This window comes from Galeopterus variegatus, unplaced genomic scaffold, assembly GCF_000696425.1.
Source record: "Galeopterus variegatus unplaced genomic scaffold, G_variegatus-3.0.2 Scaffold1172, whole genome shotgun sequence".
Classification (NCBI taxonomy): domain Eukaryota; kingdom Metazoa; phylum Chordata; class Mammalia; order Dermoptera; family Cynocephalidae; genus Galeopterus; species Galeopterus variegatus.
In genome coordinates this window covers 61,137-89,009 of record NW_007727283.1, presented here as the reverse complement: position 1 = coordinate 89,009, position 27,873 = coordinate 61,137, and the positions used below count along the sequence as shown (strand labels likewise).

The 27,873-nt window shown below is 36.1% G+C and overlaps 2 protein-coding genes across 3 annotated transcripts in view; one reads left to right on the top strand and one right to left on the bottom strand.

The window, feature by feature from the left end:
• CRIPT (cysteine-rich PDZ-binding protein) overlaps positions 1 to 2,159 on the bottom strand; it is an 11,076-nt gene extending 8,917 nt beyond the window's left edge. The window contains exon 1 of the mRNA XM_008575352.1: positions 2,055 to 2,159. Coding sequence (XP_008573574.1) covers positions 2,055 to 2,070 — 16 coding nt within the window. The 5' untranslated portion in view covers positions 2,071 to 2,159. The remainder of the gene's footprint in view (positions 1 to 2,054) is intronic.
• Positions 2,160 to 2,265: 106 nt separating this feature from the next.
• PIGF (phosphatidylinositol glycan anchor biosynthesis, class F) overlaps positions 2,266 to 27,873 on the top strand; it is a 33,132-nt gene continuing 7,524 nt past the window's right edge. Inside the window, exons 1-5 of one of the 2 annotated variants that reach the window (XM_008575353.1) lie at positions 2,266 to 2,406; positions 4,370 to 4,618; positions 5,800 to 5,891; positions 7,154 to 7,270; positions 21,400 to 21,508. In XM_008575353.1, the coding sequence (XP_008573575.1) occupies positions 4,391 to 4,618; positions 5,800 to 5,891; positions 7,154 to 7,270; positions 21,400 to 21,508 (546 nt within the window). In that variant the 5' untranslated portion in view covers positions 2,266 to 2,406; positions 4,370 to 4,390. Of the gene's footprint in view, positions 2,407 to 2,563; positions 3,160 to 4,369; positions 4,619 to 5,799; positions 5,892 to 7,153; positions 7,271 to 21,399; positions 21,509 to 27,873 lie in introns of those variants that run through there. The other variant, XM_008575354.1, reaches the window with a different exon arrangement.

Sequence of the window (27,873 nt, the reverse complement as noted above, 5' to 3'; positions counted from 1 at the left end):
TCAGCCAGTGAGCAGGAGCCGGTCTGTATGTGGGATCCGAACCCTCGGACGGGAGCGCCGCCGCGCTTCCCAAGCGGCGCCGGGCCGGCCCAAGTCAGAAGTTATTGAACCAAAGAAATAATAAAGGGTCAGAAGAGCAGAGAAGTAAAAAGTAGTACTAAGAGGGAACGATCTTCTATGAGACATATCATGTCCCAGAACCAAATCTGTCTATTTTAATACTATACCAGATCTTGGATTCTCAACATTTTTATGCACTTTGGGAAATTAACTTTCACAATTTGCCCAGTATCCTCAACTTCCCTGTGACAAAGCATTTATAGTGTAAAGAGCGTTACACACAAATGAAACTAGGCAGAAGTCCTGTCCTCTAAAGTTAAAATGTACAGAATTAACACAAATTACCTAGAAGACCAAAGTTACACATTTAAGGACTACATAACATAAGAAGAAAAAAACATCAGAGCAGGAGCATAATCTAAACATATTTAAGTCATATTAAAAAAAAAAAAAAGACAAAACAAAAAACCCCCACCACCCACAAAAGTTCTTAAGCACAGGATGGAACATAATTAAAGGTTGTTGGTGTCAAAAAGCTTAATATGCTTTTTGGAGTGATGAAAAGTTTCTAAAATTGGTTGTGCTAATGGTACACAACTCAGTGTACATTTTCAATAGATGAATTGTATGGTGTGTGAATTACATCTCAATAGTTATTTTAACAAAAAAACCTTAATGTGAGACAACAGTGGTACATGGTATAGTATCTAGAAAAAGGGAGGTATTAGTTTTACTCTGCTTCACACAGAATGGACCAGAGTTTAACTGAGTACCACATATTAGGGGGGTTATAATAGAAATGGCCAATTTTTAAGTACACAGTAGGCACTTTTATGCCAAGCACGACCTAATTTCATTTAATTCTCACAAAACCCCATGAATTATGTATTATAGTACTCACATTTTTCAGATGTGAAATTGAGACCAAAAATATTAAGTAACGTGTCCAGGCCATTCTTTTACCTAATATAAGAACTATGATCCAAACTCATGATGTCCAAAGTTTTATCTACTAAGTGGATATAGACAAAACGGATCACGTTCAACAGACTGTAATCAGGGTAAGAGGACTTGAAACCTTGTCACAGAACGGCTAGACATGTCTAATCCGAGAAAAAAAGAGGCTTGAGAATATAACTGTTTTAAAACATACAAACAGCTTGTGAGGTAAAAACAACAACAGCAACGAAAACACGATAAGACATTTTCTAGAATTCTCAGGAGTGTGCATTAGAATCACTGGCAGGCAACTATTTGAGGGGAAAATTTTTTTAAAAAGCCAGAGATGTATACCTACACTGTTCTGAAGGCAGTGAGACTCTCCCATCCCCCTACCTCAATACAGTAGGTATTCATGCAAAGAGCATTTAAGCCATTAGATGGGATGCTGATTTACGGTTATCGGGGAAAATACAGGGTACATAGCTAAGTTTAAATTTCGGATAAACAATTAATAAATTTTTAGTGAAGTATGTCCAAAATATTCCATGGGACAAAGCACTTACTGTAGTAAGGAACAGCAAACTGGGCCAAGCCTCAAATATTGCATGGGACATACTTACACTGTACTTTCAGTATGGGGTAAATTATTCGTTGTTTATCTGATATTCAGATTCAACTGGGCGTCCAGAATCATCTCTACTTGCCAAATCTGGCAGCTCTAGATGCTGCATAAGTGATTTTTAAGGTCCATTTTAAACCTAGACTGGCGAGGGAGCCAGTCAAGAAGCTGCATGGGAGGACAGCCGGGGCTGGGGGAAGGCAACAGAAATAGACCAAGAGGTGAAGAACTGACACCATTCAGAATTCAAAATATACAGGACTATATGGTTGCTGGGGAGGGGCAAGAATGGTCAGAGGACAGTGTAGCAGGACAGAGGCTAGAATCAGAGACCTGTGGGAGAAGGAGAAACAAAAAGAGGGCAAAGTTCCCGGGAGGGTCCAGTGGAGTTCTTCCAGTCTCGTCCTCTCGCAGAAGCAACCCCTTAACTCACACTTTTCGCACACCATCCTCCCGCCGACGCTTCCCTTCGCCGCAGAAGAAGCGGCAGATTGAAAACATCAACACCACAGCCTGGGAAGGACGCCTCTTCCGGGCTGCGTCAACCCACTTCCGGCCTCTTGGCCCTCCGCTCCCGCCTATCCCACACCTGGAAAGCCGGGGAAGAATGAACGTGACGGGTAGGCGGGGCTGCTTGATTTGCCCGCCCCTCCCCTTCTGCGATTGGCTGTGTGTCGGTGGGTCTCCGCCCCACAAACCTGCGCCTGCGCGAGGGCCGGGCAGCCGGTCGTACCTGATGGTGGGAGGCGGTAGAGTCCCTTTCCCTTCGGCGGGCGGGAGATTAGGTAAGCCCGGCTGCAAGCGTCCGGCACGCTCACTTCCCGGGGGCGCAGGACACGCCCGCCAGCTGCCGAAGTGGTCGCGAGCCTCCGCGCTCCCGAGCGCAGCGCCCGCGGCCGCTCGAGCGCCACCCTCCCGGAGTTCCCCGGGGGCTACCTTAATGGACACAGCCTTTTTCGGATCCGAGTTCTGTCTCTGTCCCTCGGTTTCCCTTGTCCCCGACACCTGTGATCTTGAATTATGCCTCTCGGCTTGGTCCTCGCTGCCTACTCTCCCGCCGGCTGAGGCTTGGGTAAAGTCCCTCCCGCGACCCCGTGCGGGGTGGGCTGCAGCTGCGGGTACTACGGTTCCCGCGCGGGCTCCTCCCGGAGCGGCTCAGAAGCGCCCTCACTGCAATGATGCCTGTCGATTCCGGCCAAGCCAGATCGATGGGGGGCACGTGTCCTGGGGGCACGCCAGGGCCTAACGCGGTGCTGGTTTTTCAGGAAGGGCTATTCCCTCATTCATCCAGCAAGCATTTGGGTACCGCTCACTGTATTAGATCCAAATCTGCTGTTGAGAGCTGGGATTTTGACGGTGGCACAGAAAAATGTCCGAAGGAGAATCTGTTGAGAGAATGGATTCCTGATGCCTTTGCCCGCCCGCAATCAGCTAAGGATAGAATCTGGGAGCAACTTTTACTTTGCCCCTTCTTGCCATCCGTTCTCCTCTTGATCTCTGGTGTATACATCTTCCTATGAAAGAGGCTAGGCTTTGAGGTAGGCGTAAACGCTTAGGACCTTGGACATGTCTCCTAGCCTGTTTATCCTGTTTCCTTAGCAGTAAAATGTTTGCCTTTGAAAATTATTGTGTTAATTAAATAAGATAGGACCCTGGTTGATCCTTTTTGCTTTTTTGCACTTGTGGGTGCTTCTCTTCCCCGCCCCCGTGTGTGTGTGTGTGTGTGTGTGTATTTTTTTTTTTTTTTTCTTAAAAGATGACCGGTAAGGGGATCTTAACCCTTGACTTGGTGTTGTCAGCACCACGCTCACCCATTGACCTAACTGGCCATCCCTATATAGGGATCCGAACCCGCGGCCTTGGTGTTATCAGCACCACACTCCCGAGTGAGCCACAGGCAGGCCCTGTGTGTGTGTGTATTTATATTTTTTCCGGAATATTTCTATTTTCTGAAATGTTCACCACAGTGTAACATGTTGACTATTACTTTAAATTAATAAAGTCCTTACTTAACATTAGTCAAGACAATGTATAAGCTCTCAGGTAAATTAAATACATAATACATACATGTATTTAAATATAGAGTAAAAATTTTTTCTCTTACCATTCATGGTCTACTTTGGATTGGACTTTAGCACCTGTAACAGACGTTGTCATTTTGATATTTCTGGAGCATTGGGATCCCTTAGTAATGTTCTTTAAAACTCTTGATTGCACTGGCCACCATTTGAATATTCAGGTGTGCACTAAGTGATACTTGTCATTTGCTAGAAGATGCGAACTACTCTGATGTTAGACAGGGATTAAAAAAAAAAAGCACCAACAATTTAGCCAAAGTGTATTCATGGGGTTTCTAGACGGCATAGGTTATATTTTCAGTAGGAGCAGACCATTTAATCTATATGGTTGATTTCACCTCTGTGATTTTGGCAAAAAAAGTAAAGTGAATTGCTTAATTGGTCCTTCCACATGACCCTTTTGCAGAAAGCAGTTACAGATATTTTAGGACTTAGTAAATTTGTCCTTTTCTGACTCTGAGAGATGTTTGTACCATGTTAAGAAAATCTAAGGTAAAATAGAATGTTAATTATACCCGTTCACTTACACGTATGTGTCTTTCTGTGTTTTCAAGCAAATACATTGCCCATAGAAAACTGACTTTAATTCATGGCTTAGGTGTTGAAGCATAAATAGGACAATGGAAAAAGTCATTATTGCATATACTCTTCTTAATTTGTTTTTCATCAGATAGACACCCAAGAAAACACCATGAAAGACACTGATATCAAGAGACTACTGTATACCCATCTTTTTTGCATATTTTCAATTATCCTAAGCATCTTCATTCCATCATTCTTCTTGGAGAACTTCTCAATATTGGAAACACACTTGACGTGGTTGTGCATCTGTTCTGTTTTAGTAACTGTTGTCAATCTAGTATTATATTTAGTAGTGAAACCAAATGCATCCTCTAAAAGAAGTTCATTATCGTACAAGGTAAGCTTTATTTCTTGATAACTGATTTTTGGATGAAGTTAGTGTTTCTTTTAGTGGAAAAATAAAGTATTAGTCAAGCACTCATTGGGTTATTTAAAGTGAGTAAAGGGAACCTGATTTTTTTTTTTTAATTAGCCTTATACTTTCTGGAAGGCTGCCCACAATGTTTGATAGATCCTTGCTTAATATTATTGTGGAATTATGACTTCTTCAGTGGGTATTTTAGCATTGTGAGCCTGTACAATCATTGTTTTATGTCACCATTGATGATCCTTAAACTTTATAATACATTGCAGTTTATTTTCATTTATTTTTGCATTTCTGAAAAACCCTTTAAGTGTTTTTCAGAAATTACAAAATAAGCCTATGTGGTAACTATTGTGTTGAACATGTCCTTCTTTGACTAAACAGTTTTAAGTTTTCAGGTATTAGAATCAATTTTCTAGAATATTCACTGCAGTGTAACACTTGACTATTACTTTAATAATGTCCTCACTTAACATTATTCAATACTATGTGTGAGCACTCTGTTTGGTAATGTAAAACACCTTTACTGCCTTATGATTAAAAAAGCTCAATATGTGTTTTGTATCTTAAGCTCCAAATAAAACAAATCACATGCTTATGTGTAGATGTTCAGGTCTTTTTTTCATATGGCTCATAATGTAATATGAACGTGATTTGGGGAATTATTTAGTGTTTTGCTTTTTGTGGTGCAATTTTCTCAGGAGTTTTTTTTAAAATGAAGAAAAATTATTGTAGTCATTATTTCATGCAGATATTTCAGGTATCATAACATAATGATTGTGTTTATGTTTTTTGTATCCTAGCCCTGTTATCAATAAGTATTTCATAAATATCAATTAACAGCATGGCTCACTATATTCCATAGAAACAGAAACCCTTTTTGACTCTAGTGTTGGGTGGGTGGATGGATTATGGGGGTAGGAGGAGGGTAAGCAGCAATATTTGCCTTTTAGGTTTTTTTATGGTCAGTATTGAGGGCTGTGTATGTGACTGGGCATAGGACAGTGTTCTCTGACTTGAAGATACCCAAATCCAAAGAACATTCAGCTGTTTTACACATTATGGGAACAAGCTGTATCTGTAAGAAAAAATGGAAGGATTTATTGTCCTTTAGATGTTCTCTTGAGTCTTCAAATTATTCATTTTTCTTTTAGGTAACCAGACTTTTGAAATGCTGTGTCTACTTTCTTATGTCTTGTTTCTCCTTTCATGTAATTTTTGTTCTATATGGAGCACCACTAATAGAGTAAGTTTGAAATTTTACCTTAAATTTATATTATAAAACGCTGATTTACCAAACAATGAATAACTCTGTTGCCCATTAGAGAAAAACCATGGTGTGTTTAATTAACAGATCAAGTAAGGATAGCAACATCATTGCACTTCTTTAGCAGTATTATTCTTTTAAAAAACATTGGAATAACTTAATTTATTAAATGCTTCTATTATTCAAATGCACATTGGGACGAGGGAGGATAGATGAGAAACTATGCTATACTAATAAATGTGTTGCCCTTAGAACCTCTAAGGGAACTTTCTATAATGATACTTGTAAGTTAGTTATAATTAGCATATAAATTCTTAGTAAGTGTGATTCCGAAGTACTTGAAGAGTTTTTTTCTTAAGGAAAGTCAGTAGCTTCCTATATTCAAATACTTAATAAGCCATTTTTAATGGTCTTAAGGTAAAATTTAACTCAACACTTTTTTCAAAACTGACCTATTTTAGATTAGTGGAAACCAAATTCATGAATATTTCTTATATTGTGTTTATGATAGTTTGGGAAACTTCAGTTTAGCAGTGATTAATGATCATGGTGAAATGAATGACTATATATATTTATATGCATATATATGTAGCTATGTATACAGTTTTTATGTATATGTATATATAGTTATATATATATACACTAAACTAACAGGTTATTCTTTTCTAGACAGGGGAGGACAAGAGTTTTGTAGTGGGAAGTGGTGGTCTCTGCCTAATCCATCTTAGAGTAGAATGAATATGTCTGGAACAGTGGTTCTCAAAATATGGTTTTTGAACCGGTAACATCAGCATTTTATCAAAATGCATATTCTTAGGCCTCAGTTGGAAATTCCAGCAGTGGGGCCCTTCAATCTTTAGTTTGTCCAGTTCTCCAGGTGATTCCTATATAAGTTAAAGTTGAACCACTGGTTGCAGAGAAAGTTCCAGAGACTAATGAGGGAGAAAGCTAATTACCTGGCAATGGGGTTTCTTGCAGTGGAAGTCTCAGTATGGATATTACGATTTTTAATACTTCTGAAGTCTGTCATTAAAGCCAGATATTTGTTAGGCTGTTTTTATAAAGCTTGCATTTTGGTAGTAAAATTATTCATAGTCATCATTTTGGTGGGACTCATGTTACCTTTCAAAGTAAAGTATAAGAAAATATTTTTATCTTAAGTCTGTGTAACAAAGATTATGTATGTGTGTCCATGCACCTTTAACACTTTAAAAAAATAATAAAGTTTTTTTTTTTTCTAGGTTGGTATTGGAAACATTTTTATTTGCAGTTATTTTGTCTACTTTTACTACTGTACCTTGTTTGTGTTTGTTAGGACCAAACCTCAAAGCATGGCTAAGAGTTTTCACTAGGAATGGGTAAGTTTTAATTTTATATTTTAGTGATGTTTGAAATTTAAAAAAATTAATGATGTATTTTTCTATACATGACAATTTGGTGTTTATTCCGAGTGTTTCTCAGTACTGTATGGTTCTCAGAGATGCCTTAATGCAGTTGGGGACTGGGGACAGAGAACCAGTGGTTTGACGGGGACCTTAGAAGGCAAAACTACAGGCCCCTCCCTCCACTTTAGCAAGATCAGCTCTGCTTTTTTTCTGCATGGTAGATTTCCTCTTAGCCATTTGTTTGGGGGGAAAACAGTTTGTACTATCAAAAGAAAGCTTTGAAACCCACTGCTCTAGGATAATTTGACACGGTGATAAAATTGCTACAAATAAAATTGCTTACATACATTTTATAATGTAGAAATGAGGTCCACAATCTAAAACTGTTTTGTATAACAATGATAATTTCTTGTTTAGCCTTTTTTGTGGTAAGATAACATAGCACAAGTTTATAGGATTTCATTTCCTTAGCTATCATATATGTATATATTTTCAGCATAGCTAAGTTAAAATTTTAGCTTCTCGAAAGGCATTGAAATGGTATATACCAGAAATGGTTGAGTTCTTAGAAAACCAGAAGATTATTTGGTGCCCAAAATTTTGTCCCATTCATCAGCCAGCAGCAAAAACTTCTTGACCACTTACTTGGTGCTCTGTGTTATGCTACGCTCTATGTGGATTCCCAAGTATTAGGATGATTTTTTTCCCTGAGGAACTTGCACTATTCAAGGGACAAGAATGAAATGTGCAAATAATATGAGGCTAAAATTGTGTAACTCCAACAATAAGTACTGTTGGAACTCTGAGGGGTTAGGGACCAGTAAAGAATGGAGCTGGAGAGGTGAATGATCTATGACAGACTTGGATCAGGAGTATAAGATCTAGTGAGACCAACAAGAAAGGGAAAGACACCTCATGCATAGTGAATGGATGAAAGCATAGAAACTGAAATGAACATGGTATTTTTGCATGATTTGGAAGGGAACACTCCAAGGAGAGCAGAGATGTGAAGTGTTATCTCATTGTGGCTTTTATTTGCATTTCCCTGCTGACTAATGATGTCAGACACCCTTTCATGCGCTTATTGCACATTGTATATCTTCCTTGGATGTCTCTTCAGATCCTTTGCTCTTTTTTTTAATTGGGTAATTTGCCTTTTTATTATTGAGTTGTAAGAGTACTTCATATATTCTGGATACGACTCCCTTATCAGATAAATGGTTTGCAAATATTTTCTCCCATTCTATGGGTTTTCTTTTCACTTTCATGATAGTGCCCTTTGAAAGACAAAATGTTTTTATTTATTTATTTTAAAGATGACCAGTAAGGAGATCTTAACCCTTGACTTGGTGTTGTCAGCACCAGGCTCTCCCAAGTGAGCTAACCGGCCATCCCTACCTGGGATCCGAACCCGGGGCTTTGGAGTTATCAGCACCACACTCTCCCAAGTGAGCCACAGGCCAGCCCCAAAATGTTTTAATTTTGATGACATCCAACTTATCTATTTTTTTTCTTTTGTTGCTCATGCTTTTAGTGTCATGTCTAATAATCTATTTCTGAATTCAAGGTGATGAAGATTTACTCCTATGTTTTCTTCTAAGAGTTTTATTTTTATTTATTTATTTATTTATTTATTTGTCCTTTTTCGTGACCGGTAAGGGGATCGCAACCCTTGGCTTGGTGTCGTCTGCACTGCGCTCAGCTAATGAGTGCACTGGCCATCCCTATATAGGATCCGAACCCGCCGCGGGAGCGCTGCTGTGCTCCCAGCGCCACACTCTCCCGAGTGAGCCACGGGGTCGGCCCTTCTAAGAGTTTTATAATTTTAGCTCTTACATTTAGGTCTGATTTATTTTGTGTGAGCTTTTGTATATGGTGTGAGGTAAGGGTTCATCTTCATTCTTTTGCATGTGGCTATCCAGCTATTCTAACACATTTGTGACTATTTTTCCCCCTTGAATGGTCTTGGCATCCTTGTCATAAGTCAGTTGATCATAAACACATAGTTTTATTTGTGGATTCTCAATTCTATTTAATTTATCTGTATGTCTATCTTATGGCATGCTGTCTTGATTAGCTGGTACATGTTTGAAAGATGTATATTTTTTGTGTATTCCTGTGCCATGTGGTGCAGCTAGGTGCCATTTTTTTGTGTTTAAACTTAGTGTTTTTCACAGATGGAATCATTCATATTGTTCAATATATCAATTAAATTGAAACAAATTTGAATCTTCAAAACAAGCACTATAGCAGGATTGACTGTATATATAAATTCCTAATGTTTAAAATTGAAAAAAATTAAATGTTAAAACTCAAGGGAAACAAAGAGAGAAATTATTTTTAGTTTCTCATAGTAACTTATCACGAATTTAATATATATGCATTTTTCTGGCCAGATTTAACCTTATTTCTACTTTTAGCCTGAACCATGTCTTGCAATAACACCTGTTACTTTCTGTTGGTTAAATTTTTTTAAAAAATTCATTTTAAAATTTACCTTTTGAATCTTCTGAGATCTGGTGAATAAATCTGTTGTTGTCTTGTTTTCATACCGATCAGCACTTTATCTCTTGTCAGAAGGATCTATAACAAAGTAAAACTGAAAATTATAGGAAGGAAGATGCCATTTTCTAGCTAACAGATTGACAAAGATCAATAAGTTTGATAATATATGGTGTTAAGGGTTTGGGGAAGCAAGTGCCAGTGTTCAAACTATGAAGTATAAATTGGTTCAAACTCTATGAAGGGCAGTTTGGTAGTATCTATAAAAATTACTAATGTACATTTTTGGTCCAGTAATTCTACTTCTAGGATTTTATCCAGAAGATATACTTGCACACCTACAAAATATTGAATGCATAAGATTATTGATTTCGGCATTGAAAATAACCTAAATGTCCTGTAGTAAGGGATATAGTTAAGTTAAATTTAATCTACACCTTGAAATACAAGTACTATGTAGCTGTTAAAAAAACAAAAACAAAAAACCCAAACGTTTATTTACTGATATGTTAAGTGGAAAAAAGCAAGGTGAAAAAATATACATTTATGTGAAAAGCTGGCAGGATAGTATAGATATACCTGTACATTTCTGGAAGGATACATAAAGAAACTGATTGTCTCATGGGAGGGGATATGAGAAGCTAGAAGACAAGGTAAAGAGACATTCCACTGAATCTCCTTTGCTGTCTTTTGAAATTTGTGTCATATTAATGCATTACTTAGTCAAAATGAAAATTCTAATGAGTTAGATTTTGTCAATACCTAATTTTACTTTTTGGTTATTAAAAGTAAGGCCCGTATCAAGAAGCTGCTAGATTTTTCCAGTCCCACTTATTTTTGTTTTGTTTTTTTCCTTTTGGTGGCTGGCTGGTACTGGGACCCAAACCCTTGACCCTGGTGTTGTAACACCACACCCTAATCAACTGAGCAAACTGGCTAGCCCGGATGCCACTTAAACTTCAGTAGACTGTAAAAATTATCCTTCTGAAATTTCTAGAGACTATACAACCAGAGTTGCTAGAGGACTATGGCTGAATAATCAATTTGTAATACAAAAAAACTTATTTAAAATCACACAAGACATGGCATGAAATAGTAGTAATACAAAAATATTTTAGGGGCCGGCCCGTGGCTCACTCGGGAGAGTGCGGTGCTGATAACACCAAGGCCCCGGGTTCGGATCCCATATAGGGATGGCCAGTTCGCTCACTGGCTGAGCGTGGTGCTGACAACACCAAGTCAAGGGTAAAGATCCCCTTACCGGTCATCTTTAAAAAAAAAAAAAAAAAAAAATTTTAATAACTTTTAAGGCTTTTTCATAAATGTCATAGAATTTCTCAGAACAATGTAGTGAGATACTCTTATTTCTACCATTTTCTAGATGAAGATGTTAGAAAGCTGACAGGTTAAGTGATTTGTCCAAGCTCTGTAGCCAGTAAGTAGTAAGCTGGGACTTGAATCTAGATCATCTGATAGTACAGAAATTAGAAGACTCCAATAATTGAGGGCAGAAAATTGGTTTCAGCTTTGTCTTCACTACTTAGTGCCCAAGTGATCTTAGACAAGTTATTTAGCTTTACAGATCCTCATATGTAATATGATTAGAATAAAACTAATATTTACTTTGCAGCGTTATTGTCAGAACTGAGTGAGATGAGCGAAATCAAATAGTAGGTGCTCAAGAAATGTTTGTCGAATGGATTAACAAATGTCCAGGAGCATATCATACTTCCAATCCTGACTACGGTTTGTCTCAATACCTCTTCCTAGTTTAGGTAAAAGAGCAAAGAGTGCATGTAGCACATAGACAGCCACAGGAAAGGAGTAATGGCTTTTCCATTAATTTAGTGTGAAGTCAACTTGAACTTTGTCGTTAGAGGGGAACTTAGTCATCATGTCTCCACTGTACATTAGTGATAGTTCAGTTTTCTCCTAGAACTTTTATCATTTCAAGTATTTTGTTATAGAAAGCATATCAAATTTTCAATGAGCTAGAAAGTAATTAATTTGACAAATTAGTTGTTTAACATTAGAGTTGGCCTTCTTAAATGTTCACTTTGATGCAAAAATATTAAAAACTTTAAAGATCTGATGGTTCTGTAGTGATAATATGAAATACAAAAAACAATTGCTCGTTAGATAGAAATTGTGCCAACATGTAGTTAGCATTGTTCATATTGAATCACAACTTTAATTTCAAAAAATTCTATTATTTAAGTTGGTTGTACAAAATATGTGAATAATACATACTTTTCCTACACAATAATAATTTAGAACAGAATTTTAAGTTCTTTTATTTTTTTTTATTTTTTTTTTTGTCTTTTGTCTTTTTTCCGTGTCCGGCAACGGATCGCAACCCTCAGTGTTGCCCCCGTACCGGACCGGGGACCGGCAACGGGATTGCAACCCTCGGTACTGCTCCCGTGCCCCCCTCAGCCAGTGAGCGGGAACCGGTCCGTATGTGGGATCTGAACCCTCGGACGGGAGCACCGCCACGCTTCCCAAGCGGCGCACTATCCAGTGCGCCACCAGGCCGGCCCCAGAATTTTAAGTTGTAATATGGAGTTCTTACACTATAGTTCTAATTCATAAAAGATATTTAAAATGCCTTAAAATATTGGTTGAATATTTTAGAGCTTTAAATATTTTTATCATTTATCCTGTTTTAGTATTAAACACAGCAGAGATTTGTGTATTTTTTTAACTTAAAGGTGGCCCTTTTAGTATTGAAATATAATTCAGATGTTCAGTGTGAACAAGCCAGTTCTGAATTGGCATGGAATCTCACTCAGTGTTGAATCAACATAAATGTTTTATACAACTTTTAAGTGAAATAACTTTATATACTACTTTTAATGTATTTATTTGCATGTTTATAGAAAACAATATTGAGCAAATGATAATCATATGAAGACTGAAAACTTAATATTGAGCAAATGAAAATTATATGAAAACTTTGAACTTGAGAATTGTGTTGGAATTATATTCTAAGAGTAAAGGGTCAGTTCTGATACTACTGAGATTTATTACATAATTAAATGACACTATTTTAACAAGAGATTTCCTTGAGGTAAATATAAAGTTATTCCAGGAAACAGAAAAGAAAAATGCTATTATAAAAAAACTTGAAGGTAGAAAATTCATTTGGTTTCTTAAGGTATTCTACCAACTTCTTATTGGTATACTTATTGAATATAATACTAAATTCATACTAATTTAATTCAGTTTGTTGCCTTGGTGTTACAATTATTGTGGGTTTTTTTCATTTGTGGGCTTTTTTATAAAGGGAAATAATAATTTGATTATCATAGACCTTTATTTTTTCATTGAAGCTTTCTTTTTGATTTATTGGTTATTTTATGCTGTTATTTGAGTGTTTAGGTTAGAACCTGGTCCCTTTTGGTGAACTAAACAAGTTCCTGAGTAGGACTAAACACAAATCTGTGGTGATCTTATTAAGGTGAAATACTCTTTTTATGTAGACAATAATAACAGGCTTCTTTTTGTCATCTTTGTATTGAAATAAATTTTATATTGAAAAAAACCACTGTGGACATTAAGAATGAAAAGATAGTGAATGACCAAAGACTTATTCATATAAAAAAAATAGCTAATTTAGCCTGAATGTGAGCACAAAAATTTGGTGGTGAAGAGGCATTGGTTTTAATATTCATTCAGCGGGGAGGGGAAAGGTTTATATTGGAATTCTGTAAAATATCTGTAGCCACTAGTAGGAATTATATACTGTCTCTTCTTTAGATGAAGAGATCAACAGTTTAAAAGATCAAATCCATCTAAACAAACACTTTTTATGACAGCCTGTCTAAGCCACAAGTGCTTACTGTGAACTACCCTTAGGTGCCTGACATAGTGTCTGGCATATAGTAGGCATTCAAAATGGCCTATTTATTTCAATTAGTAGTTGATACAATGAATTTCAGTGGAGTCAAATAATTTGGACAGGTGCTTGGAGCTCACTGTCATGAAGATTGATCTGTAACATTGCTTTAGTCACTTCATAAGTTTGTTTGCAGTAGAACGATGAGCCATTTATTCTTAGCCCTATTGACTATGTGTATGTGTTCCTTAACTATGAAAAGATTACCCAATAACCATAGAATTCAAATGATTTTATTATGGAAACTTATAAAGTGAGAATAAATCAATGTCAGTGATGCTATAAACTAGTTAATAGAAAAGAATTCACCTGTTTCATTTTTTTATCTTGATCATTTCTTTATTACAAGAGAATGTATATATGTAGTAAAAATTCAAATAATAGAAAAATATAGAAAGTCAAAAATCCTGGTAATACTATCAAAGAGGCAATGAATAGTCTCTAAAAGATTTTATGTATCTTCTAATTTTGCCTACACACGTAACATAATTTTAAAACAAAAATAGTTAGGCTAGTCACTGCTTTATAACTTGCTTTTTTCCCACTAATATATTTCAAACATCTTTATCTGTGTATGTGTGTATAATCTACCTCTTCTTGCATTGTATCCTTAGTTAGTATATCTTTATAAGTATATCTTTAAAACTTTACTTATACAAGGATACTTCAAATGGTTCATGGAAAAAATAGAGTTAAAAGATAATAGGAATCTTTCCATGAACTTTTTGAAGTACCCTCGTAGCGACTTGAGCAATAAGGAAACTGATGTGTCACAACAGCGGTAGGGTGGTTCTAGATACAATCAGTCAGGGTATGGCTATACTTACTGACTCTGCTGGTTCTTATCGGCTGGTAGTGAGATGGCAGCAGCTTCTCTTCCTTCAGCTTTCCTAAACTAATTGGGAAAGAAAACGGAACCACCATGATTTAATTAGTCTAATCATCATGGATGAATGAATGTTGAGCTATTTATCATCACCACAAGTATTCCATGTACCATAATTTGTTCTACTAATTTCTTATTGAAGTTTATTAAATTTTCAGGATTATAAATAATGTTATGAACATCTTTGTGCCATATAATTTTGTATGCTTGTGCAAGAATTTTTGTAGACTAGATTCCTGGAGTAGAATTCCTAGATCAAAGGAAGTTGATAGACACTGTACACTGAAGTTCTAATGTGTAAAATATTTATATACCTACATTTATATTCCTACCAATAGAGAACCAGTTTTCCGGACTTCACATCAGGACTGTTTATTTTTTATCGATCTGTCTTACTGGGGCTCTGCCAAGGGGGCAGACTATGTGCTACAGTAGCTTTACCTGATTTCTAATAGCATGCATAAGCCATGGCTGCGTATGCATAGGATGCATAAGCCACAAGTTTTTAACGGTTGACTTACAGAAACACTGTTTATTAAATTTCTACTGAATATTACTGATTGAATTGCAGAGATAGTATTTACCTTACCCTGTCTTGCTGCCTCCATTCTCTCCCTCTGTCTCACGTAACAGAAAACTGAATACAAAATAACATCCAGTCCTTAAAATGCAGCTTTGAGACAGGGAAAATTGGTGCTAGTTAAGATGGGAAGACAGCTTCAAAGATAATTCACCCACTGTATATGAGCAAATAGGTAGTCTAGGCAGCCCACCCACATGAAGTGTGAGAAGTTGAAAAGAAAAGGCACCGCAGCCCTAAAAACACTGTGGAAGAAGAAGAAAAAAAGGGGATGCAGAAGATGAAGAATCTGGAAGAAGATGCTACCCAAGGACCAAAAACAAACAGAGAGCACCACACAGTTTACCATAGAAAAATGTTATTAAGGATATGAATTCAATAAAGTAAGAGCAAAGATGAGATGATAAAACAGAATGAGGTGGAGGAGATTGCAAATTCTTTAAATAAATTGGGAATCCAAACCATACCATTACAGATCATAAATTAGAAACATCAAGAAACAGGGCCAGTCTGTGGCTCACTTGGGAGAGTGCAGTGCTGATAACACCAAAGCCACGGGTTTGGATCCCATATAGGGATGGCCGGTTCACTCACTGGCTGAGTGTGGTGCTGACAACACCAAGTCAAGGGTTAAGATCCCCTTACCAGTCATCTTTAAAAAAAAAAAAAAAAGAAACATCAAGAAACAGAAACAAGTTAGAAAATGAAGCTTTAGTTTTCCATGGAGGAAAGGTTTGAGCTAATTAAAATGAATGAGGAGTAGGGAGGGAGGGGTTGGGAAGAATAAAGCAATTAGAGAAGATGTGATAAATATAGAAACATTAGACCAGTTAGTGTCCCTAAAGTACAAAACAAAAAATAATTCAAAGATATGCTAGAAGACATATCTTTTCCCCAAATGAAGGAATTATTCAATTTGTACATTAAAGGAACTCGCTATATCAAGAAAATAATTGAATGAATTAGCGTTGCAGAACAGAATGTTAATACTATAAAAAATAATATAAGCAATAGGAGTTGTATAGTGGGGGAAGGGGAGGTGGGGAAAATATAATTGTACCCCTCATCCCCAACTGTTCTGGCTATCCCCAAATGCTGAGCCTATTTGGTACAACCTCTTCGGGGAGTAAGGATTAAATGAAATTCTATATGCTGAAAAATGAGTCCCCACCTTATACCTAGCCCTTTTCCCCTGCTTGGTCCAGAGTACTGGCAGCCGGGTTTATGCCATCTATGCAGAATATTGAAATATTTCTTTTTGGGGAGAATAGTACAATAGAAAAACAGATACTGACTTTTGAGGGTCCTCTAAGGAAAAGGCAGGGTTTCTACCCAATCCTTGGACTGTGAAGCCCAGTGATTGAATCATCTTACTCATGCACAGTGAGCATCCAATCAACTGTTTGTTGTTTCACTTTATTGTTTTTTATTTATTTATTTATTTATTTATTTATTTTTGTCTTTTTCCGTGTCCGGCAATGGATCTCAACCCTCAGTGTTGCCCCCGTACCGGACCGGGGACCGGCAATGGGATTGCAACCCTCGGTGTTGCTCCCACACCTCGCTCAGCCAGTGAGCAGGAACCGGTCTGTATGTGGGATCCGAACCCTCGGGCGGGAGCGCCGCCATGCTTCCCAAGCGGCACACTATCCAGTGCGCCACCGAGCCGGCCCTTTGTTGTTGTTTTAAAATAGTTTTATTGAGATATAACTGTATGCCATAAAATTCACCCATTTAAAGTGCATGATTCAATGATTTTTTGGTATCCACACAGTTGTACAACCATCACCACAATCTAATTTTAGAACCAGTTTCATTTTATCATACCAAAATGAAACTATGACTATTAGCAGTCATCACCTAGTCCCACCCTTCTCTTCCACAGCACAGTTTAGGCAACCACTAATATATTTTCTGCCTCTGTAGATTTTCGTAAGTCTGGACATTTCATATCGGTGTTGTAATTAGAATGAGAAATGAAGAGTCACCAGGCATTTGAGGTGTTACTCAAAATCCAGAAATGAAAACAACAAGAAGGGAATTCGGTGGAAACAAATGCAATATAAAGACCAGAAGATAACTTTTAAAAACTTACATTTTTTATATCCATAGAACATGAACAGGAGGCAATGAAAGGGAATATTCGGAGAAAAGCTCTTTGGAAATAAAATACTATGGAAAAAAATTCAGCAGAAGTAGAGACAAATTTTAAAAGGCCCCTTAGTCAAACAAAAAGGCAAAGTTATGGAAAATGACTTAAAAGGTAAGAAAAGCAGAGATTAGTTCAAGGTAATAATAGCATTACCAGAAAAAGAGTAAGGAAAACAAAATTCTTAAGAAATCTGGGCAGAAAAAAAATCTTTAAGTAAAATAAAATTTTGAGAACCAAAGGACCTATGATTCTTGATTAAGAAGGCCCATATATTTCCAGCATATGGGTGAAAAGACACTTCAAGACACATTTTTATGAAATTTTAGGTAACTCGAAATAGTTGATTCTAAAAGCTTCCAGAGACTGGGAAAAACATGTTGCTTACAGGAGACAGGGAGCCAGAATGGCACTGAACTCAGGGAGAATCAGAAAACCATGGAGCAATGCCTTCAAGTATTGAGGCAGTTGATTTCCAACAATTGGAGTAAAGTCATTTTCAGACTTTAGACATCTCTAAAAATTTAGTTATCATGTACCCTTTCTCAGGAACCTATTGGAGGATGTGCTAAAAAAAAAAAAAAAGGAAAGCAAAAGGATATTTGCAGGAGGAAATCATGGAATGCAGGAAAGAGGAATGCAAAAGAGGCAAAGGGAACCCACAAGATGCTGGGGAGGGACCTCCCGGGACACAGCTGTGCAGAAGGCCTAGCGAGCAGCCAGCCCAGGCTGGATCAGTGAGGGGCCTCCAGAAAGAAAGAGGGGGAGGTGAGAGCAAGTAAGCATTTAGAAATGCTATTTCGTTTCTATGGAATATTTGAAGATAATTTAGTGACACATATATAAGCAAGTGGAGGGGGAGAGAGTTCTTTACGTCTAAGGAAAATTTTAAGTTACATTTACTATGAGAAAAGAAATGTAATTGTGGTTCACTGTGATTAGTATTTTTGTAATCATGATAATGTAGACCCTGTGCTATTGATTCAGCCAAGAGGAGGAGATGTTACCTTTGGAGAGGGGACGATGAGTCAGGGAGAAATGTGTATGTGGAGGTGGAGCTTGTGGGTAAAAGGTACTTAGTCCTCTACTCCCATATTAGAAAGCAGAGAGTAACTAAATCTTGAAAAATCTATACTTAAGTTGTTTTCAATATGAGGTAAATAGAAGAAACAGCAAAAAGAGTTGAAAGTGTCTACCTCAAGAGCAGAAATCAGGAGTGGAGAGGGATGGAGGAGGAAGCTACTATTTTTATTATTAGTTTAATTGTAATCCTTGACTTTAAAGGTATTACATATATTATTTTGATAAATATAAGCTTTTTATTTTAAAAAAAAACAGGCTACAGTTTTTTTCTATCTTTTAAAATAGGTCTTGGTTCCATTTTTTCTACATTTGTTATATGTAGGATTATAAACACTCTTAGATACACCCAAAAACAACCTCTTGGATGTTTGCACTTTTTATTTTAATAAACATCAGAGAGCCACAAGTGTTCTGGAGCAATGAAAAATGTGACAACGTAACTGTTGCCCTTCAGCCCAAGGAACTTGGAGCTTAAAGGTTAGGTACGTTACGTATATGAATCTTACTGAAATGTCTCTTATCATATTGCTGCCTTGACATAAAACCTTGCCTGGCTCTCTTAGTTTGACATTTAAGACTGTTCCAAATTCCTAACCCTAAATCTTCCACAATGAGATACCATTTTGTACCCACTAGGATGACTGTAATCAAAAAAGATAATGACAGGTGTCAGGAGGATGTGGAAAAATTGGAATCCTCATACACTGCTCTAAATAGGAATGTGAAATGGTTCAGCTGTTTTGGAAAAGTCTGGCAGTTCTTCAAATGATTAAACATAGAGTTACCATATGACCCAGTAATTCTAACTCTTGGTATAATCCCAAGAGAATTGAAAACACATATCCACACTGAAACTTGTACATGAATGTTTGTAGCAGTATTATTCATAATAGCCAAAAAGCAGAAACAACCCATATGTGCATCAACTGTTAAACAGATAAATAAAATGTGGACTATCCATACAAGGTAATATGATTGAGCCATAAAAAGGAATGAAGTACTAATAATACATGCTACAATATGGATGAACCTTGAAAACATGCTAAGTGAAAGAAACCAGTTGTATAATTCCATTTATATGAAATGTCCAGAATAGACAAATCCATAGAGACAGCAAGTAGCTGAGTGGTTGCCTATGGCTGGGGAGATGGAGAAATGGGGAGTAACTGCTAATGGGTACAGGGTTTCTTTTTGGGGTGATGAAAATGTATTCAAATTGACCATGGTGATGGTTGCGCAACTCTGAATGTACTAAAAACCATGGAATTGTATACATTAAATGAGTGAATTGTATGGTTGGAAAAAGATTTTCTGAGATAGTTTTTCACTGTACTTAATAAAGCTGTTACTTAAAAAAACCCTAACTCTAACCTGCTTTTCCAGCCTTATTTCCTGTTCTTCCACTCAGCCTCAACCAACTTTACGTTCTCTTGTCTGTAGTGCAAGCTCCTTCTCCAGTTCTCCAGTTCAAGACCTAACACTACCTATTCTTTCAAATCTAGCTGAACTTCCTCCTCTTTAATAAAATAGAAAAAGTAAATTCTTCCCAGCAGAAAGTAATCTTTGTGTTCAACCTCTACCACATCTCCAGGCACATCACTTTATGTATTGCAGCATAGAGCTGTTGTGGGTTAAGTGGAGGCTAGTCAACATTTGTTAGCCACATATAGTCTGAAATTACCATAGAAAATCCTTCAAATTGCCTGATCAGGACAATTTTCTTAATGTTCAATGTGGCCAGTTTTTTTCCCTTTCAAGATTGGAACAGATCTTTGTTCTGTTCTGAATGCTAGTTGAAGAAACTGACTTACATTTATAGGTGTTTATAAAATAAAAAATACAAACAAAGCCCAGCTAATAATACAAATTTGGATATATTGTGATTGGCTCCAATCCCTTCTCAGCTCCAGTTCTCAACAGAAACAAGCTAAGGATTTTATCTTGCATAGGTGGTGGGTGTGTGAGATTGATGGGTGAGGGAGGGATTGGTTTATGAACTGACTTATCATTTGGGACTCCTTTAATTCAGAGTACATTTTGTGTGCAATAATTGGCCTGTTTCTAATTAAAGAAATCATCTAACAAAAAATTGTTTTTACTTTTTTCCCCATCCTAGCTGGAAGATGCTACTTTTTTTTAACTTCACACAGTAACTCCACTCAGCATTTTAAGCAATTGAATATTTGGACCCCAGTTATTGCACTGTGGTGGGCTTTTACTCTACTGTAACCAGACTCGTGTTCCACATGACTAAGTGTTCACACACTATGAGAAGGCGGCTCAAATCAAGACCTTCTAAGAGAATAGCAGAATCATGTTTGTCTACCTATATACTCTAAGATGTACACATAATAAATAGGAATGGTAGGCAAAAATCCCTGGATCTTTTGAATTTTTTGTTCTTGTTTTCTATCCCTTCCCTGCCAAATAAATAGAGTTGGTTTGTTTAAATGAAATATGTGATAAGAAAGACTAGTTGAAAAATTGATGCTTTATCCATACTATTATAGCTGTTACCAAGGGGAAAAATAAAGCAAAACTGGATCTATAACATGATGCACTTGAGTTTTGTTTTTAAGGACATATACATATGTACATGTACACTTATGCAAATATGTATATATCCTTCAGAACAAAATTGTGTGTGTATTTGTGCATACATAAAATATTTTTGGAGGGATATATCATAATTTGGTAATAGCAGTTGCCTCTGGGGAAAGGAACCAGGAGTTACAGATAGTGGTAGGAGGAAGATTTAGCTGAAATGCTTTCATATTGTTTGACTCTTACTATGTGCATATGTTACCTTTACAATGGAAAACATTTATATCTTCTTACCAATTAGTTGTTAATAATTTATGGTAAATATTTATATTTCAGTTTGAGATGCTCATTTAAAATGAACAGAAAATATATGTATAGTATAAATTTGTGCTATTCGTTGTTCGATTCTCCAGCAGCTAAAATATATGCCGCCAATGATTTACACATTTGTTTTTTACAGAGTTACATCCATTTGGGAAAATAGTCTCCAGATCACTACAATTTCTAGTTTTGTAGGAGCATGGCTTGGAGCATTTCCTATTCCACTGGATTGGGAAAGACCATGGCAGGTTGGTTTCAATTACTGAAAGTAACAAAATAAATGTTTGTACAATGGTAGTAAAACTCATGAAGCAAACTAATATTTATATGTAAATTGTTTTGTTCAATCAAGTAGAGGTACCAATTCTGTCACTGTTAATAGGTGGCTTCTTACTGGGTCCTTTCCCAGTGCCACAGGCATCAAGGTTAGCCTGGTTCTGTCTTTCAGCACTATTTTTTCTACATGTATAGATGAATAGACAACCTTACTTTGTGAATACATACAGGAGTTGTTTTAAAAAATTAGGTTAGAAGTTGCAAACATTTCCTATTTTAAACTTTGATATTCACTGCCCTTGTGGTCTTAGATGCATATTTTCTTAACTTGATTGATGGCCAAATTGAATGTTGATCTTGAAATATTTTAAAAAAGCATATAGCAAAGTAACTTTTGAAATAGTGGTATATGGTATCAGAGGAAGCTCACAAACATCAGATTTTTCATTTCCTATCACAACAGGATAAAGTTAATATACTAGGGAAAGCACTGTGAGGTAAGTGCTCTTTTTATTCCTATTTTACCGATGAGGAAACTCCCTCCTAGAGGATATGTAACATTCCCAAGGTCATTGAGCTAGTAGGTGATGTATATATCTTTATCTTAACTTTTAATGACTGTACTATGCCATTATATAGTTACTCTATACTTTATTTAAGAAATTCACTATTGGTCATTTAGATTTTGCCAATATTTTACTGTAATAAACACTGTTGTGATAAACCTCTTTGAATCTATAGCTTCATGATTTTAAAAAATTGTTTTCTTAGGGTAATTTCTCCTAAATAGAATTATGGTATTAAAAAAATAAATGTGCTTTCTTTTTGCAACATGAGGGAAACTTTTTTCTTATCACAAGGATAATATATATTTATTTAGAAAATTTAAACAATATTAATAAATAAGGAAGTAAAAATTACTTTTTTTCCAAGCACCTAGAGGAAACACGCATTTGTATTTTGGTGATAATTTTTGCAGCGCTTTCTCCGTGTGTATAACTACTCATGTATAACTACATGTTATTTTTAACCCGCTTTTCTCCAAGCACCTAGAGGAAACACGCATTTGTATTTTGGTGATAATTTTTGCAGCGCTTTCTCCATGTGTATAACTACTCATGTATAACTACATGTTATTTTTAACCCGCTTTTCCCCCCTCGGCAGTATGTTATGGAGATTGTTCCATGTCAACGAAAACTTTCATATGTGAATGTCCTTCACAAAGTTCATGGGAAGATTGTATCATCTTCAGTCTAACACACTCTCCCAACTCAGCTATTTTTGTCAGTTTTGTATTATATTTTAATTCTATTTTTTCATGAAAATTTGAAGTCTCCTCTAGGTAATACTCCATTATTTGGGTAAATTAGTATACCAATTTTTTATGAATGGACATTTAGGTTGTTTCCAGTTTCACTATTATTATATTATTATTAATTATGGTATTTTCATCCTTAAACATACATCTTTGCATATTTGTCCAATTTTCTCTTTAGGGCAAATTCCTAGGTAATGAATGGCTGGATTGAGTCTTTCATACATATCTCACTTGCCATATTTGGGATCCAGATTGTGTCTTACACGTAACTGTCTAACTTTATTCCCATTCTTTATGCTTCTGGTTAGATGTTGTGTCTCCCTAACAGTTGAGTTGTTCTTTCACATTTAGTGAGTCTGGTGGGCTTGCTCGTCCCTGTTTTGATTCTTTATCCACTGTATGTTATAAAATCCCTAGAGGTTTGTGGTGTGTAGTGTCACTGATACCCTTCCCAGGTTTTATGCTGATAAAGGTGTCCTTTACATTTCCTTGGCCATCTCATGATCACCCGGAGATGGGGATTCATCTGGACTCAAGTTGACATTTTATGAAAGTCATCTATACTTAATTGAACAGAGTGTCAATGATTTCTAAATTGGTGGACAATCAAAATCATTGACAAGTATACATAGAAAATTGTTTTAAATGCTAGTAAATTCATTACTTTTAGATAATGTAATTACATCTGAATATGAAGTATTTTTTAAAATTAATTATGTATGTATTTATTTTTGGTGGCTGGTGGTAAGGGATCCAAACCCTTGACCTTGGTATTATAACACTGTGCTCTAACCAACTAAGCTAATAGGCCAGCCCCTTAAAGTATTGATAAATAAAGCACCATGGGACATCAGCTTTAATGAGTTGGTAAGATAATGTATATTAACATATCCGTTTGTTTATATCTCAGAGTGTAAAAGTTTGGTATGTTAAGCATAGTTGTATTTTTTGTTTACAAGACTATGCAGAAGTAGAAACTGAATTATGGGGAGTAGGTGTCCTTTTAAAATCTGGGTTTAGGTTTGCTTAGAAAATATATGTTAATTATTTGCAATTCAGTTATCCATATTTGGATTGTTCAGGCTTTTAACTGACTCATTTTTCTACCTCAGTGCTTGCTTACAATAAGGGGTGAGCTGGATCCAAATTGACAGTATCAGACTTTTAAAATTAATACAGTTTCCATTTGAATTATTGACTTTTTAAAAAGACTTTCTAGTTAGCTAGTTTAAATATGTAACAAGTGTTTGTCTTCATTAAGAATGTTTTGTTCAGCCGGAATATTATTGGCCCTTTAATTATCGTTAACTATTGGGTTGTTTTTAGAATATTCCAAGTTAATGATCCATGTATTCAATACAGCCCTTTTAAATTACAATACATACTGTTGGGGGAATGACAGAATTGATGTGTAATTTAAAATCTTTTATACCTGCCCCTTTCCCTTTTAGCAGTTATTTACTCATAAACTAGAGAAATGATGAGGTTTTATTTTTTCTTTCACTTTTTATTCTGGGCAATGTTCTTTGGGTTTTTTGTTGTTACTGGTTTTTTAAAAATAATTATGACTACACAAAACAGAATCTGCCAGAAAAGCAGTAAATAAGGTAAGGAAATATGGCATTTTCTAAAAATGGACATTTTGTTAGAACAAAATTTCATGAGAAGATAGTACTGTACACACTTTAAATATCTAAAATACAACATGTATTTAGAAAATATTTTAGGGGCCGGCCCGGTGGCGCACTGCTACAGTGCGCCGCTTGGGAGCGTGGCGGCGCTCCCGCCGAGGGTTCGGATCCCACATACAGACCAGTTCCCGCTCACTGGCTGAGCGAGGTGCGGACGCAACACTGAGGGTTGCGATCCCGTTTCTGGTCCCGGTCCGGTACGGGCACGACACTGAGGGTTGCGATCCGTTGCCGGTCATGAAAAAAGACAAAAAAAAGGGAAAAAAAAAAAAAAGAAGATATTTTAGTTTTCTGTTCCTTGTAGCCCGATACAAATTTGATGTTTGTGGTAAAGCAAGATTTTCTGGATTGAGATCTGGTTTCATTTATACTATAAAGAGAAACAAGATTATTTGGTTATGCAGTTATACCTTTTTAAAAAACACACATGTGCGCACATACACAAACCCCCACAAAAACTGTTACATGTTTTAATTCAATTTTCTCTACTTTGAACTCAGATCTGACATTGTATAACCTGAGGCAATGCATAAGATTATAGTGATGTGTGTTCTGTGATGAGCAAGTTCAAGCATATTTATACTTTCTCAATTGTTTCGGCAATGCATAAGATTATAGTGATGTGTGTTCTGTGATGAGCAAGTTCAAGCATATTTATACGTTCTCAATTGTTTCTTCATTAGATGATTGGAAAGACCCATTGAAAATATGTAATCTCAACGAAAAAGTTTTTTCACTTAATTGATTTTAAGAAATGACAACTGATGTAAGATACTAGGCATCTTTATAGCTGAAGGAAGCCTTCCGTTTGCAGAAGGGAGCAATGGGATTTGGTTAAGGAGAATATGGTAGAGTAGCTACCCACTACATTGTTGGTCATCTTTGTTGTTGTTGTTGTTGTTTTTTAAATATTTGAAAGTCATCTTCTCTTCTCTGCCTTAATTATTTGACTTAAAATATCAACTTCCCATCCCAGACAGCCTTCTTCACTCCCAGGGAAAGCTTATAGTCACTGACAGAATAAATATTTGGACTGCAGAAAACCTTTGTACATCATAATTTGATTCTTGATCTGCTATAATTGATTTGCTAATCAATAAGTATTTGTTGAGTTGTTACTATGTGCAAAGCATATTTGTATATTTTATGTGAGTGTAACACATACTTTAATATCACCCATGACTGGAATTTATTTAATAACAATAACTTAGATTCAGATTGTGCTTTAGATTCAGATTTAATAAGTTTTAAGTATTTCATAGAATAGCTAGGTGTGAGCTTTTCATCTGGGAAATGTCTTAATTCTCTCTCTTATCAAAACATGGGCTAATATGTCATGTTATAAAAAAAATTAGTGGGAGGTTAAGAAATGTTTTTGGTTATTCTGAGCAAAGGAAATTGACCATGATGTTTTTAAACCTACATGTTTTATTAATAGGTAGGCAGATAACATGATGATTAAGGGCTCTGGCATTAGATTACAGGTTCAGATCCTGGCTTTGCCACTTGCTGGTAAGGATTAAATAATAAAATCCTTTTAAAATACTTAGCTCAGCACCTGACACATAGTTACTGCTTAATTAATGTTATAGGCATTTGTGACCTGTAAAAGGAGTAGTTTAATGGCTATATTTTTAGCATTCCAAAAAAATGCAAATTCCATTATTTATTTGAGTTCTCATGTGTTAGAGCGTATATTAATTGTCTTGGTTTATTGTTTTATTCTTTCTGCCCAGCGGTCCTTCAGTTGGTAGAGTAACTGTTAATTTGTCTTTTTATTCCTCCGGTATTTAGTTATGCCAATTTAGGGTATTTGGAATTCATATAATTTTCAATCCTGTTGGATATTTCAGATGACAGTAGAAAGAAAATGTAACATTTGTAGATCCATGGGGCTTGGCACTGTCACAAAAGTAACTTATTCCTTATTTACAGTAACTATAGTGCAAGGTAGGTTTCATTACACTTTTTACAACTGTAGTGCAAGGTAGGTTTCATTCCCATTTTTACAACTAGAAAGTCAAAGTATGGGAGAGGAGGAGTACACATCCTGCTCAGCTTTACTTGGCTGTACGAAGACGACTTGGGATTCAAAGAAGAGCCCGACTACACCATGATTCTCTTCATCACTAGAGACCAAAACAGCTTTTTTTTTTTTTTCTTTTTTCTGGCAGCTGGCTGGTACAGGGATCCAAACTCTCGACCTTGGTGTTACACCACCACATTCTAACCAACTGAGCTAACCGCCAGCCCACTTTTCTTTTTTAAAAATGGTCATAGCTTAGGTCTCTTTGGAATAGCTCGAGTAGTTACTATATTGCATTTCTTTCCCCACATTGTTTCCTTTTAATGTCATGACCACTCTGGTGGTGTCTATATTTTAGGCCCTAATTTAATACATTTGGAGGAGAGTATTTAAAACTAATATGCAATGCTTTTGTTGTCCAAAAAAACCCACAAATGCCTTTAAACTGTGGCCCTCAATGCTACTATCTCTAAAAGAAATTGAAGCAGATAATCAAGTCTTGTAGGATACTTGTTTCTTATAAAGTTAAAAAGCAAACTTGATATAATAAATTATTTTAAACAACTAAATCAGAAACTTTTAAATTCTAGACACTTGAGATTGTCTTCAAAATTTTAAATTGTTTAAAATATTTGTACTTATTCCCATCAGATATGAGATAAATGAGGCATTGTACTTAAAAATTCTTTTTTGTTTTCTCCAGTTTTACCAGGTTAAAAATTTAATATTTGTGAAACATATATGTTCATTTTCTAAACTCAGAGTTGCCACAGATAATTCTTTCATAAACTGAAACTAGAGATCATAGGATTATACCTAAATTAATTACTGCAGAATGCTGGAGAGAGGGATAAAACTAAGATTATGGATTTGATTGATTGAAGAGTTACATGTTTCTAGGTTAACTGGTATTTCTCTTACCAAAGGGATTATATCATGCTCTAGACCAAAATAAAATATTAATTTATATGAATGATTTATATTTTTCATGCATGGGGAAAAAAATATTTAACTCTTAACCAACAGAAACTTGTTTTGAATTTAAAGGATGTGTTCATCATGTTGCTACTGTTCTGCTAGCAGGATTTTCATGAGAGAGAATAATGCTTGCCAACTTAACTCACTTGCATGAATTGTGGCCAGGACCACTTAGTGTCACTTTGACAGTAATTCCAGACCAGAGACTACACACCTCTTCACAAATAACTCTTCCCAAATCTGTGTTCTTAGTCATAGGAGGTCAGTGCTGTGCATACACGTTGGAGCAGATTTACAACTAGAGAAATGTATCCAGATGAGTA